We start from the raw sequence: 15,956 nt of genomic DNA, 5'->3' as shown, positions 1-15,956 counted from the left end.
CAGAATACATCAGACACTAGAAAGGCAATATGTCAATCAATGGAAGGGTAACTGATGTGATACAGCAATCTGTATACGGGATAAAATTGGGAGTTCATAACTCATTTGAATCAAACTGTGAAATATGATGTATGAGGAACTATGTAATGTTTTGAATGACCAACAATAAAAAAAAAAGAGGTAAAAAAAAAAAAAAAAAAAAAAGAAAAATGGATTTGCTTAAAAGATATTTCCCATAATAACACATCTTTTTTTTCCTTTATATTGTGGTAAAAATATAATATTAAATTCATTGTCTTAACCATTTTTAAGTATAGAGGTTCAGTTGGATATTCGCATTGTGTAACAGATCTCTAGAAACTTTTCATTTTGCAACCCTGAGAGTCTATACCCATGAAACACTAATTGCCCCAGCCCTGGGCAACTGTTTTTCTACGTTCTCTTTCTGTATTTTTGACCACTTTAGACACTTTGTAAGAGAGGAATCATACAGTATTTGTTCTTTGGCAACTGGCTTATTAATTTAGCGTAATATCATCAAGGTTCATCCATGCCCTAGTATATGATAAGATTTACTTCTTTTTAAAAGTTGCATAATATTCCACCACATGTATACACCACACTTTCTTTGTCCATTCATCTGTTGATGGGAGTTGCTTCCACTTCTTGGTTATTGTGGATAATGCCATGATGAACATGGCTGCGCGAATATCTCTTTGAGACCTGCTCTGAGCTCTTGTGGACCTATACCCAGAGGCAGAATTGCTAGATCAGATCGTATGGTAGTTCTACTTTTTTCATTTTTTATTGGTTCTTTCTAGATATACATGACAGTTTGAATGTATTTTGACATATCATACATACATGGAGTATAGTATCTTCCCATTCTTGTGGTTATGCACGATGTGGAGTTTCACTGGTCATGTATTCATATAAAAGCACAGGAAAGTTATGTCCGATTCATTCTACTGTCTTTCCTATTTCCATCTCCCCTCCCTTCCTGCTTCTATTTTTAATTTTTTGAGGAAACTCTGAACTGTGTTCCAGAATGACTACACCATTTACACTCCCACCAACAGTGCATGAGGGCTCCAACTTCACATCCTTACCAACACTTGCCATCTCCTGATCTTTAGACGGTAGCCATCTTGATGGGTATGAGGTGATATCTTGTAGTTTTGATTTATGTCACTAATGATTAGGGACATTGAATATCATTTATGTGCTCATAGGCCATCTGTGTAAGTTCTCTGGACAAAAGTCTCTTCAAGTCCTTTGCCCATTTTAAAAATTGGGTCTTCTTTTTGTTGTTTCTTCTATATTCTGACATTAACCATTTATCATCTTTGATTTATGATTATTTTCTCCCAAACCATAGGCAGACTTTTCACTCTATGGATCTCTCTGTGAATGATTCCTTTGGGTGTGTCGAAGTTTTTAATTTTGATGTAACTTTTGTTACTTTTTTCTATATTTTATTTTGTTGCCTAGGCTTTTGGTGTTATATCCAAGAAATCACTGCCAAGTCCAATGTTAGGATACTTTTCCTTATTTTTTTTTTTAAAAAGGAGTTTTATAGTTTTATGTCTTACTTTCAGGTCTTAAATCCATTGTGAGTTAATTTTTCCATCTGGTGTAAGGTAAGGGTCCACCTCAATTTTTTTGCATGTGAATATCTGGTTTTCCAAAGGTTATTTATTGAAGAGATTGTCGTTTCCTCACTGTGGTCTTGTTCTCTTTGGCTATATATAGCAGGGGTTTATTTCTGGGCTCTATATATCCATAAGATCTATATACATAGATGTGACATGGCTATATCTATGTTTATGCCAGAACCATACATATTATTTACTATAACTTTGTGGTGTGATAGTTCTCTTTTTTGAAGCTTAGAAGACTGACAACTGGCCTTTTCATTTTAGCCTCCTCTTTCCACTGGCATTTCTGCTTAGAAATCAATTTTTCTTGTAGTTTTAAGTGTGTTTAGAGCAGCTTCAATAAGAAAGCTCAGCTTTTTTTTTTTTTTTTTTTTTTTTTTTAACTTTTGCAGTACCGGGGATTGAACCAGGGACCTCGCACATGCTACGCAAGTGCTCTACCACTTGATACATCCCCAGCCCTTTTTTATTTTGAGATAGGTCTCTCTAAGTTGCTGAGTCTAACCTTGAACTTGCATCCTCCTCCTGTCCTAGCCTCCAGAGTCTCTGGGATTCCAGGCGTATGTCAATGCACCTAGTAGTGCAACCGTTTTTACTAGTGTTTCCTTTTTCTTTATGACCTCTCTGCTACTCTTGGCAGATGCCAAGAGCCATGTAGGCAGCTCATATTCATCCTTCAATCCCCAGACATGCAGGGAAGGGCTCCCTTAGTAAAGTTTCAGGCTGAACGGTGGGGACAGGGCACTAGGTGAGATCAGCAGCCTCTCCTTCCTTTGGACCTCTCCAAGTTTCTCTGTTGCCTTGATGGAGGCCAGATATGGACAAGGCAAATAAGCCCAGAGAGCCCTCTCCACCCACATGGAGTGCGTCCTGATGAAGTCACGGAGTCTCAGCTGCTGGAGGAATGCAGGCTAGCACCTGCCCTCTTTACCCCACCCAGTACCAACTGAGGCATTCCATAAAAGGCGACAGGAGGAGAAGAAACCACTTGAAGAATTTCCAAAGCCTGCCGCCAACTGACAAAACTTTTAGGAACTTTCTAGCCCCACCTACAAAAGCTATTTAAACCAAATTTATCTACATCACTTCCTCTCTGACATTTTAGGTCCCTTGTTCTCAAAGTCTGTAGAGATGAGACTCCAAATGGAAGGCTGTCCAGCTGTCCCTGATACCTGTGTGATGTTCTCTTGACTTCTGCTTCTCCAGCCTCGTCGTATTTTCTTCTTTTTCCTCCTCTTTCCACTCCCCATTCAAGCAGAACTCAGGCTCTGTGCTCATTCCCAGGTGTGAGGTTACAGGGAAAGAAGATACCCAGTCTACAACTCCTACTGGCTTTTGTTATCCAAACTTTTAAGCTCTTTGAGCCATTAGCCACAGTGGAAAAGGTGAAGGAAAGAGATTCCCAGTATGAGCAGAATATTTTTGGAACAAGGGGTAAGAAATGCAGGTCTTCCTCTACCCCTAGAAGAGAAAATGAGACTTTCCTGGGCTTGGGAGAACTCAGAACAGAGGTCCTTGTCCCAGTCATGGCTCCAGGGCTGTTTGGTATTTGCAGAGTATGAATAAGTGGCACGACTCTTCCATGCTATTCCTCTGGTCCTGGTTTGCCCAGGGGTGAAAGGGTTCCAGGGATGTGGGCTTTTAGGTGACCAAGAGAGTTGGTCACCTACTACTAGCACATCCAGGCAGATAGGACTGTAGGTGGCCTTGTAAAAGATTTCCATTTTGCCAATCAGGATTTGAAGAGCCATGAAGATGGGAAGATGGATGTCTCAAGAGTGATCTGTGTCGATTAATGTCTGGGGATACCTGAAATCTTGTGTAACTCTATGGGGGAATCGTCCAAAAATAACAGATTAAATTTCTTGCCAGTCCAGTGGAATGGAGCTTGAAGTCAGAAATCCGGTGGAGAGACGTGATACAATGTTTCTTGCACATCTGCATTTGTGGCTGAGATTTCACATCCATGCGGAAGCCATTCCAAGATGGGACTTAGTTGGTGGCAGCCGGGAGCATCATGACATTCCAGTTCACAACAGAACAGGAATTAGTGATTGCTGCATTGAACTGGCTTTTATTCCCTAACCACAATGACACATCTCCTTTCTCTCTTAGCTGTTTCTTTTTAGGAATGAATTCTTTAGTTTCTAGCCAACAGTCACTTCCTTCTCTCAACAAGTCTCAATATCTAAGACAAAGACATCTGGAGAATGACAGTTGAGGAAGGTACCCACGGCCAGTGCCTTGCTTAGAAAAGGCATGGAAGGGAGGGGGGTTGTGGGCTTCAGAGGTGGGGAGTGGGAGCCCTCTGACAACAACCCAGCTCCGGAAGACGAAAAGAAGAGACACAGAGAAATGCCTGGGAGGAACCTGCTGTCCCTCCTGACGAAAATTAGATTTGGAGTCAGAGCTACTTGGTGATTTAATTTCATTTCCCACACTAAATGAATTTGGGAAATGTTGAAACCCATCTATAATCTTTGCCTTTCCCAAGCATAGGAGGTAATGTTGATGAGTTAGATGGTGAACGTTTCCTCGTATATCCCTCACCCTGGCTGTGGTCACTGATGACAGCCCAGCAGAGCCTGGGCTTCCAGGTACACCCTGCACCCACTGCAGACGCAAACCTTCAGAAAGGAAGAACTGTGGAGGAGTCCAGTCTGTGGCTGCCAGGTCTTCACACCCAAACACTGTCACAGCAGTGTTGACATGTGTCACCTCCTTCCTTATTTAGGAGGAAACTGGGTTTTGCTGGTTCCAAGGGTGGAATCAAAGTTAAAAACATGCGCAGTCTCCCTCAGCATATTATCAGCGTACCTAGAACAGGTCACCACGGGAAGCTACAAAGAACGTAAAGGGGTTGCACTGTGCCTGCTGTGTGAAGCTCAGGAGTGTGAAGGGGATCTCATGATTAAAAAAAAAAATGGCAGTTCCTTGGATCAATCAGTGTTGTTGGAAAGTGTCCCATTTGCCCTTGCTGAGCAGTGACTTAACTACTTTGGACGGCTGAAGATGGGAGGAAAGAGAAGAAAATGAGGGCCAGATGCAAAAGAGAGGGGGGTCAGAGGTCACCACCTGAGGACTGAGGGCTGTGGGGGAAACCCATCTATAATCTTTGTTTTTTCCAGTCTTCAGTCATTTTCTGTCTCCTGCTCACAGGTTTGCACTTGAGGGCCGGCCCTTCCCTCGTTGCCCTTCACGTTGGGGGAAACTTGGGCATTGTACTTGACTGCAGGGGCAGAAGTGGTGCTCTCAGCAGTTCAGCTCTACCCAACAAGTGACGAGCGTAGTGGCTCTGACTGGGGGTAGGGTGCAGAAGAGAAGGGCGTATCTGGAAGAGTTCCTGGTGGATGTGACGAAGCCCCGACTGAGCAGTTTTGATGCACAGCCTTGCCAACAAGCGTGATTCCAAGCGCCACAGCATCTCACCAGGAGTTCACACACTGGGTGGTGGGTTGATAAGAATAACTTTCATTTACTCAGCTAGTACTTCTACATGCCAAGCACAAAACTGAGAGCTTTCCAAAATTTCTCTATTTATTTATCGTAATCCTGGGAAACAGATGCTTTGATAACAAAGGCGTCTGGCACAGAGACTTCCAGTATTTGATGAATCAAAAAGTAAGGATGGCTAAAACCTCCCCCACTCCAAGAAACTATTTTTGGAGTATGTACTAAGAGTCAGATACCAAGCCTTAATAGTTACATGTACTAGCTTATTTAACCCTCTCAACTGCCTGTGAGGTAGGTGTTAAGAATTTTGCTTTGTAAGTGGGGAAATAGAGGCTGAGACAAGTGAAGAATCCTACTCCAGGTCCCTGAATAAAGGAGTATGATTCAGACCTGGACCTGTCTGCCTCAAAGTCTGCATCCCTCCCCCTGTATCCCACTGCTGGGAAAAGGGCATATGAATTTTGATTCAAAGAGGGGGAAGGAATGAAGGAGAGGGAACTCTCACAGATGGGGGTAACTGTCTCCTGAAAGAAAGGAATGGCTGAATGTGAGGAGAATAGGGGAGGCAAGGCACAGGAAGCTGGGAGTTTGGTACCATTAATAAAAGGTAAGATCCTGACCTTCCCAGGACCCAAAGCCCCTCACCCTTCTGTCTTTCAAGTACCTGTCCTCCATGTTGCTCAAGGGATGGGGGAGATCTATTCAGTTCTGCAGAAGACACTGTGTAATGTGGCCGACTGGTCAGCAAAGGCTTCTCAGTGAAGTGGGGAAGGCAGGGGAAGAGAAGCCACAGGATAAAGAAGAGGTGAATCAGAAAGAGCACTGTCCACCGTGCAGCCCCAGGTGAGGCTCTCCATACCACAGACTCTGCTACAAAGAGGGGAGGGTGTCCCTGACCTCTACAGAGTTCTGGGGTTCTGAGTTCCAAGCCTGTGGAAGGAGTGTCCTGGTGGACGGGTGAGAAACCTAGGCTTGAATAGTGGTGTGAGAGTAACCTCGATCCCCCTGACTTTGTATTTCCAAGGCAAGAGAGCTTCTGTGGTAATACCTCTCTTGTTTGGTCCCAGGGGAAGAGGCAGACTTAAGGGACTGGGTGAGTTTGGAGGGAGGAGCAGAGATAGAAAGGTGAAGGTAAGGGATTCCCAGTATGAGCAGAATGTTTGGGAACAAGGGGTAAGAATGCAGGTCTTCCTCTACCCGCAGAATAGAAAATGAGACTTTCCTGGGTTTAGGAGATCTAAGAACAGAGGTCCGTGTCCCAACCATGGCTCCAGGGCTGTTTGGTATTTGCAGAGTATGGATAAGTGGCATGACTCTTCCATGGCCATCCCTATGGTCCCGGTTTGCCCAGGAGTGAAAGAGTTCCGGGGATGTGGGCTTTTAGGTGACCAAGACAGCTCGTCCCTTCCTCACTCTTTCGGGATCCACCTGTCATGAAGACTGTACCTTCTCAGACCCAGCTTCTGCCTTGTTGGTCAGGCCTGGGAGAGAAGGACTCAGTCCTTCTCACTTAAGGCTGAAACATTGACAAGCTACTCGCCTACAGCCGATCCTGTGGTGCACTGTACAACCAGCCAATTTGGTATTCAAGCTGATATTTTAAATCTTCCTCTGCTTGACACTTTGCCTCTCGGTTGTTCCAAACTTGGAGAAGGAAGAGGGAGGCCTTACAGGCTCCTCAAAAACCTCAGCAGTCAGCCCTGCTGCTCTTCTTCCCTCTCACTTTGAGCAGATTACTACTTCACCTTTCAGAACCTTAGTGTTATCATCTATTTAAAAAAAAAAACATAATAATAGTACATACCTCCCAGGGTGACTTGTGAGTATATGAGTAGTTAACACATATAAAGTAGAACAGCACCTGGCATATAGAAAGTGCCTGATAAATGGCAGGTACACCTGTCTTGGGGAGCCACACACTTTGGAGAAGTCAAAGCAATTCATGGTGAACACTCAGTTGCCTCCCTAGAGAGTGACCTAATGGTCCCAGTGCTTTTTATAACTTTCCCTCTCTTGCTTATAGTGATGCAATCATTCATTGAACATCATTAATTGCTTTTCCCAGAAGGTAGAAGAATTTCGAGTCAGAGTCTAGTCTCAGACGGCAGCTGCTCACTGGGCCCTACCCTAAAGGGAAGAGGGGGCTGAGGCTCACTTTGGGAAGAAGGCTTTAGGGCCTCACCCTCCTGAGCCATGGCCCTTGCAACATGCCCACAGCAGGTGGGAGCTAGGCTCTCAAGACTCTGCTCCCAAGAAAGCCACACAAAGACCTGGTCCTATGCCCCCAGCTTTGGAGCCATGCACCAGGAAACATGAGGACTCAGTTTGTTTTCTATCAGACAGTCTGGGGCCTCTGACAAAGAGGTACCTTAATTCCTTTCTATTTAAAGCCAGGATAGGAGGAGCATTTGCCATGAAACAGCTGGGTAAGGGGATTACCTTTGTCTATAAATGAGCCTTAATGCAAACTATCATATTGACACAAATGTGAGCTTCTTTCTGAAACACGCACACATGATGCATCTCTTTAGGGCTCTCACCATCAGCTGGCTGCCCCAGAATAGCTCTAAACCAGCTGGTGGGAGAGGCAGGGTTCAGGACCAACTCTGTCATAGGAAAAAAAAATGACTGATAACATACTGTACAACAAGATCACCTATTATGGCACTGCCAATTCTGGAAGAACTCTCCTCTTAAGAACTTTCACATTATTTTTTATAATCTAGTTAGAGAAAGTTCACACTATTCACTTTTTATTTTTTTTTCCCCTGAGATGCACATGCTCCTCTGAGGGCAGGGAGAGAAGAGAAACTGGAGACGTGCCCACTGGCTGGGGATGAAGCAAAACCTGACATGGAAAAGTCACTGGGTGCTGTTGCTATTGATGGACTGAGAGAAAGGGAGTCATTGAAATAGAGCTAACAGTAGGGGATGAGGGGAAGAGAAGGCTCTGAGATTGTACCAGGTCAAGTCTACCACAAAGGCTTAGAAGACAGACTGACATTATGTCCACTGGAAAAAGTACTGGTGGAGGGGGCAGGTGGAGGGGGACTGTGAGGCAGGGAAGGAGAGATGTGTGTATTTCCCCAGAAGCAGCAAGTTTTTCTCTGTGCTCCACTCCATGAGACTTTCTGGGACTTTTTTGCCAGTATATTTGTTCATCAGGAAGACAGGAAGCCACGAGCAATTCTGAGCAAACACCAAGAGGCGACAATCAGGGCACTGGCTCAGTAGCTTGTATGTAATGGGGGCCAAAGGAAAGTAGGCCACACGCTTCACAGCCTGCACCAAGATACATCTGATTCACCCTCTTCCCTCCTCAAGAAGATGTAGCACTAGTTTATCAGGCCCACAAAGAAATGGATGTAAAAGGTGCTGGCCATTATGGTACTCTTCCTCTGTTGAGAATGACTAAGGTGATCATTTTACCTGAATCTTACTACCAGTTATTTATTTATCACCACCGAGCTGTACTACCGGCAGAATCTCCTAAGTGGGTACAGATAGATGGCTTCCCTTCATCCAGTCACATTCCCAGGCTCCGATATCAGGACATGATAAAGCATCCATGATCTCTGTGATTCTAGGGTAAGGCCTTGCCATGGATAAGAAGCAAAAACATGAAAAAAGGGACCCTGTCATTTTGGAACACCACAGGAAAAGAAATGACTCTTCCGTCTTCCCCTTTTCTTGATCCCACACAGGGGAGCAGGTGGTACCCACATGGCCCAGCCCTGGGTTAGGCACCCCAACACAGGGCAGAAAGCTGCAAAAAGGCATTAGGAATTATTTGATTCTACCCTGTCAATTTGCAGGAGTTGAGTGACTCACCTAAGTTACACAAAGGAAGAGGCAGAGAGGCAAACTGCTGCTACACTTGACTAAGGGGTCATCTTCCTCTGGGGGCATCTCCCAGGAGACTGGATAGAAATGGTGGTTCTTAAACTTTTTTTTTTTTAAACTGGGGATTGAACCCAGGGTTTCACGTCCATCTCCAGTCCTTTTTATTTTTTATTTTCAGAGAGGGTCTTACTAACTTGCTATGGGCCTCTCTAATTGCTAAGGCTGGCCTAGAACTTGGGATCCTCCTGCCTCAACCTCCTGAGCGGGTGGGATTACAGGCATGTGCCACTACACCTAGATATCTCAAATATTTTTGACATCAACCCACAGCTCACTTCCTACCTATTCCCACTTCTTCTGGAAGAAGGAAAAAAGGATCAAAAAGGAAGGCAAAGCTTAAGGTGACAAAAATACAATGAATAAATAAGAACCAAGTAATCGATGGAAGTGTAATGTTCATTACGCCAGGAATGACTGCGATCAAACAACACAGCCAACTCAAGGTAACACTGGTTGTAGCAAGGTGTTCTACCCCCAATTTGCAAAATCCCAATTCTCTGCCCATGCACATTCACAAACTTCGCAGGGAGGCCTCACCTCGGCAGCAGTGTTATATCTTAACAGAATAATGAATATGAGTTCTCATGAAACACCCATTTGAGTTTATCAAACAAGTTTATCAAACTTATTTCAAGAAGTTAAAAAAAAACACACTCTTTAGTTTACTTATTGGTAAATAGAAAAACATGAAAATCTACAGAATTCTGCTATTTGCCTATAAAAATTGAGAAAGAGCTTTCCTGAAGTGCTCAGATGAGTTTGGAACCGTTGGGAAGAGTGCTGTGCAGAGTGCAGGAACACTAATGCACAGATGCCTGTGTGTACTTGGGGAGGAACTGCCACAAGGAATTGCAGGTGGGCACTTATGAAACACTAAGAGGCATGCTCTTCTTGCTGAGTGGTTAGCCTGCACAGTCCCACAGGGGACTTCTCAGACAGGACCCACCAAAGTGCTGGGAGGGATCAGAGAGGCTACACAGGGGCTCCTTGCCTGTAAGTCTCTGAAATGAGTTAGCCCACACTGCTAGAGGCTTGGACCACTGGCTTTCCTGAGGAGTGGAGGTGGGGTCGCCCCACCTGACATGGCTTTCCTCCTCTACAATTGCATGATTCAGAGTTCACTGCCCTTGACAGCCCTACGCCTTTCCGGTCCTCCCTCAGTCAGCCACTAACAAGACTTGCTCTGTCAGCAACCTAGTTTGTCTGGTCCTAGCTTGGAAAGGTGCTGGCTGCAGAGAACAGCCCTGGGTGGTGGTCCGGGATCCTCTGGCTGGTGAAAAAACACTTTAGGGTTAAGAGTTTGATCCTGGATGCAAAACAGGCTTGGATTCAACTTCTAGTTCTGTCACCGTGTGCTTTCTCTAAGCCTCAGTTTCCTTATCTGTGAACCGGAGATGCTATCCATATAATGTAGGAAAAGGGCTTAGGCTACAACTGGCAGTATAGCAAGCACCAACTTTCCACAGCTATCATTGGGATTTATGAGCTGCTGATCTTTGTTGAGTGCTCCACTGAGGTCCAATCTCTTCTATGAATTACCCTAATTATTGCATTAAAAGACCTTTAACTACCAAGATTCTCCTTTTCTAAACTTCTGCAGCCCTCATTCCAGCACTTATCCTGCACTTTTTTGTACCACTTACATAAGTGTCTCATGCATATACCCCCTCCTGCACCCCTCTCTCCGCCAAATAGCCTATCAACTACATGAAGGCCAAGCTTATGCTTGATACTGACTCTGAATCCTCGTCACCCCCACTTACAATGCCAGGTTCAGCTGGTCACATCCAGTGTAAATAAGCCAATGGTTGTTACAGAAATGAACACAGGAGGCGACACAATTTAAAAAATTTATACACGTTTAGTATTTATGATGCAGAGAGAAGTAGATCAGAAATGATGAAGTTTGAGGTTTTATTCCGCACTCTGCAAGTGAATTGCGGTGCCATCTTAGGCTGGGTGTCTACAAAATGTGACAACTGTCACCTGTTCCCCTCACAGGGCACAGTGAAGATGGATGAGGCTTTTCAAAAGCATTGGTGAGCACAGCCAGCTCCTTGATGTTACAGAGAGAAGAACATCTGGGTGCCAAGGGTGACAAATGCATCTCACCCCTTTGTAGCTTTCTTTTCCCAGCTTCCCTTCCATAAAACAAAGAAAATAAAGTAGGCCCTCGGCCCTTCAAAATCTGACTTCCAGACACAGATGCCAAAGCCTCCCCTAGCCACTCATTCCAACACCGGGACATTTCTTACAAGCCTCATCTGAACTCCTTTTTTCTCTCTCAGCTCACTTTGCTTTGTCTGTTTCCAGATGAGACCTACGAATAGCTCTGGTCACCATTTCACTCTTGCCATATTTCTCCTTAAACATTTTTATTTCATTCTGCTTTCTGGTGGTTGTTTTAGATCAGAGGTGACCCCCACCCCCACCCCTGCCAACATTCTCCTCAGTTCTTTTGTCTTTTTCATTCTTCCTCTTCTTCTTCCTCAATCTCCTAAACCTCGGGAGCCCTTGAAGTGTTCATGTCAGTTGTACCACGTCACCTTCATGTAAGGATACGGCGACAGCTGGTGTAGGTCACAGCCTGGTGCTCAGCCACCGTGATTGGAATCCCAAAGACCTACCCCTGCTTGCACCACCGATTCACTACAGGAGCCGGCTCAAGACCAGCTTAGCCTTTCTGTGATTCGAGATCACTCTCACCCTATGTCTGTGACAAGGTTTCACCCCCTCTACCATGGTAATCAGAGTGGGGTTAATATCAACACGATTTAATATAAATACCCTGAACCCCCAAGGGAAAAGGTCCTGAGTTCCTATAAAGAGGTGAAATTTCAGAAAGCAGAAAACATGTCCCTCAGGATAACAGGGAAGAGGGAACAAACGTAATGCTGGTCTGAGAGAGTGGTTCTCAAATATATTTAGTGGCAGAATCCTATCTTCAAAGGAAAGCTTCAGGAGACGGCCCACCTCACCCACATGAGTGGAACTCTCTGGCTGAAAGGCCAGGCAGGGTGGGTGGCATGGAGCTAGGCCACCTTTCCTCCTCCTCACCTGCTTCTCTGCCCTCTTGACCTCTCAATGTCAGCAACATCTACCTTTAGGCTTTTCTGGAGCAGGCTGGAAACCAGGATTGAATGAGGGAGGCAGAAAGAACCTGAATTTCATAAAGCGGTAAAGAGGAATGGCAACTCTAGCTTGGAGCCCAGGAGGACCGTATGGCCAACATATTTGTGTTTATAGTCATAGTTTTTTTTCTTTCTAGTCTCCCTATATGTTTCTTAGTCTTGACTTTTTGTGCAAAAAAAAAAAATCATGCCATTGTTAATATATTTTTGAAATGCATCTCAAAAATCTTCATGGAGTAAGTTGGTGTCCAGACCCCCACACACAGCTCTGGGAAGAGAGGCGTGGCATCTTACCCCATGACAAGTGTATTCCCGAGGTTTGGCTTGACTTGCTTCTGGATCCACTATTTCCAAAGGTGATATGGGATTTTATTGTGCTTTATATGTGCTGGCTTGTGGCAATGCAAATGAAAACTAAACACACTCTAAAGGGTACTCCAAGATTCTTAAGAAAAGCCTTAAAAATAGAGCTTCCTCATAAGTTCTATTATAGTACTGAAGTCTACACTTTCCCTGAATAATGAAAGATATTTTAAACACTACTTAAGACATAAACATGGATGGTCTAATTAGCCCCTTTACTTCTAAGGGTACACTTATTAAGAAGATGGGTAATAATAAGAAGTACTATTATTATAATTTCGAAGTGAGATTTGCATGAACATTTAAATTTTAAAGCAGCCTGCTCTCTTACAAAAATACCGCTTTGTGTAAATTTGACAAGGGCCATTAAACTTCCCTAAACGATCTACAGGAAAACAAAACATATATTTAAATTTCCACCAATTTGGAAGATTCAGGAGAGAAAATAATTTAAAGTTCAAACAATTGCAGGATATCATTTTTATGATTTTAAAGGAATATTTATAGCTTGAAAGGGAAAGCCTGGCAAAATATATAAAAATTAGGGAGGCAATTCTTTTCCTAGCTCAGGAAAATTATAGTTCTTAAAGAAGACCCTGAACATTAGCTCTTAGTTGATATGTATTCACTAGGCTGGGGTTCTAAAGACTTCCTTTTCCTTTTTATTTTAGAAAACAGAAACACATTTCTTTTAGAATCTGAAGAATGCCTTTTATGCCTAAAGTTCCATGGCAGGGGTCTACAAACTACAACTCGGTGGCCAGTCTATCATACTACCTGCTTTCCTCTGGCTGGAATTAACAAAGATTCTTACAATTTTAAAATGGTTGGAAAAAAAAATAGATGGAAAAATAGAAGCTCTCTTGACATGTGAAAGTCACATGAAATTCAAATTTCAGCATCCACCAAAAAAGTTTCTTTGGAACACAGCCATACTCGTTCATTCAACCTTTGTTAATGGCTTCTCCCGCTGCACTGGCAGAGTTAAGTGGTTTCCACAGAGGCTATATGGCCCCAAAGTCTACAATATTTACACAATCTGGTCTTTTTCTTTTTGTTACCTGGGGATTGAACTCAGGGGCACTCAACCACTGAGCCACATCCCCAGCCCAATTTTGTATTTTTATTAGAGACAGGGTCTCACTGAGTTGCTTAGCGCCTCACTGTTGCTGAGGCTGGCTTTGAACTTACAATTCTCCTGTCTCAGCCACTGAAGCCATTGGGATTACAGGCGTGCGCCACCACACTCGGCCCACAATCTGGTCTTTTATGGAACAATTTGCCAATCCCTGACCTAAATGATGGAGACTCACTTCCAAGCCCTCTGTTTTTTCCTGGGGTATAGGATAGGGCACGTACCTGGTTGACATGGCGCAGGTATCTGTCAAGACACAAGAAACAGCAGTAGCAGCATCTGAATGTGCCCCTTGACCATTTGCCGTGCTGCTGGGATCAGTCCAGACCACAGGAGAAATGGAAAACAAAAGATAGAAGGTAAGCAGGCAGCTTTGGAGAGGTATGCTTGCTTCCCCCATGGACTTCTGTACCCAGGGAAAAGCCAGAGCAGTCCTCACTGAAGATGGGAGAAGTTCTGTTTTGTGCATACTTCTGATTACTATTAATGGGAAGAACTCAGATTCTCTCCTGGATTTATCAACCTCAACAGAAAGGGAAATGGTTAGTCCATATCCAATAGCAAGGGAAAAGGGAGCCTTTTGGTTCTAGTAAAAAAAATTCTCTCCTCCCTCTCCATCTGCCCCTAAGTGTCTCAAATGGTGCACTTTGCCTTTTGAACCCAAAGTTTATGTTCTTGAAAATTTCACATCCCAGAGACAGAAAAAGAAATAAATAGATAAATAAAAAGAAAAGAAATGCAAGCAAGCAAGCAAACAGCGCATTTGCAGATACTAGTAGTGGGCCCACATAAAGAAAGAATCAAGCTTAACCTTAGGGAAAATGAATCCTATCCTGAGACTTTGGGGACTAAATTTCAATGTATAAATCAGTCTTTCGAACTACAACTTGAATTTGTGCATAACTCAAGAGTGAATAATTGAATGAGCTGCCTGGGGGAGGGGTGACCAACCCCCGGCCCAGAGTAAAACAATCCCTGCTCACAATCCTGAAATAGCCTACTATGAAGACCCCAGGAATAACTCAGCCTTATATGGACATTTTCTTGTCCCAGTGTTAATTCAATTGGATGAAACTTGATCTGGATACTTTTGGGCCTGGCAGCGGTTGTGAATGAGGCTCTTTAAGTAGAAAAGATCACCGGTAGCTGTGTGAAATGTTTGAACTGCAGACTGTACTGGGCTGTAAAACGACTGCTTTTTCACTTTTCTTCTTTTTTTTAACCGAGAAAGGACATCTTTCCCCAACAGCGACTTCATTAAAAGGGAGTTTGATCCTTGATCCTTATGGGATCTGAGGAGTGATAAAAACTTTTCAGACCTTGGTGAGACAGACCGTGGGTCTTCTACTGACTTCTCTTTTAGATTTATAGAAAGTGGCTTCCCCAGAGAGTTTAGGATGTCTTGTTTGATTTTCTATTAATGTATATATAAGTAAATATATGTATTCACAAAAGATATAAATACACATTTCTATGTAAATATACATAGAAATACAATATAGTTAAAATAAAAAGCTGTTCTGTCCCTCAAGAAATCCTTTTCCAAATTTCCTAAGATTGAAGGAACAATTTCAAAATGTAGGAGCCAGGATAGATTTGTCCTGGATAAGGAAATGGCTCTTTAAGTCACCAGGCAAGATTTTCATGGAAATAGAAGAAAATATAATCAGTGGGCAGCTGCTTAGCATGCATCTCAAGATTAAGGAAGCCAGACAATTTTATGTGAAATTGAATCCATTGCTCCTAAGTGATAGACTAACCTTAAATCTTGATTATGGATTGAAAAGTATCAACAACTCAGATTTCTGTTTAAAAGACCAAAACAAAAATAATTCTAAAGTATCATATGACCCCATGTGTAAAACTACCCCCAATATACTAAGGACACATAACTATACACAAAGGGTGGGGATCAGGCAGGTTTGTGAAACTCTGGCCAAATCAGGAACCCTGAGGTGGGGGTGGGGAGAGATTAGCATTGTGTGAGAACCAAAAAGTTGGGGGAAGTCCAATCTTCCCTTGTTTGGCAGGACAGAAATACCATGAGAACAGCTGTTTTCCTGGTGTTCTGGTTTCCACTGGCATTCATACCCAAATGTGCATGGAAATAAAAACCAGGGAGGAGACCCCAGCACAAAAGCCCTACAGTTTTCTGTCCTTTGAGCTGAGATGTAGGTCAGCTTGCCCATTTCTCACTTTCAAGTGTGTGTGTGTGTGTGTGTGTGTGTGTGTGTATGTGTGTGTGTGTGTGTTCATACATATACTCTCACACACATACCAACACACTCACATACCCTTGCACACAGTTGCGTA

The 15,956-nt window shown here is 43.5% G+C and overlaps 1 protein-coding gene across 5 annotated transcripts in view; it reads right to left on the bottom strand.

Annotated features, from left to right (window-relative positions):
* The window catches only part of Slc44a3 (solute carrier family 44 member 3), a 76,435-nt gene that overhangs the window by 14,931 nt on the left and 45,548 nt on the right, over nt 1–15,956 (bottom strand). For 3 of the 5 annotated variants that reach the window (XM_026409626.2, XM_026409630.2, XM_026409631.2), the window contains one exon: nt 13,868–13,954. In XM_026409626.2, the coding sequence (XP_026265411.2) occupies nt 13,868–13,954 (87 nt within the window). The remainder of the gene's footprint in view (nt 1–13,867; nt 13,955–15,956) is intronic. The other 2 variants (XM_026409628.2, XM_026409629.2) reach the window with 1 other exon arrangement.

The sequence above is a fragment of the Urocitellus parryii genome, chromosome 11 (genome assembly GCF_045843805.1).
Source record: "Urocitellus parryii isolate mUroPar1 chromosome 11, mUroPar1.hap1, whole genome shotgun sequence".
In the NCBI taxonomy this organism is placed as follows: Eukaryota; Metazoa; Chordata; class Mammalia; order Rodentia; family Sciuridae; genus Urocitellus; species Urocitellus parryii.
This window is presented reverse-complemented; position numbering and strand designations above follow the sequence as displayed.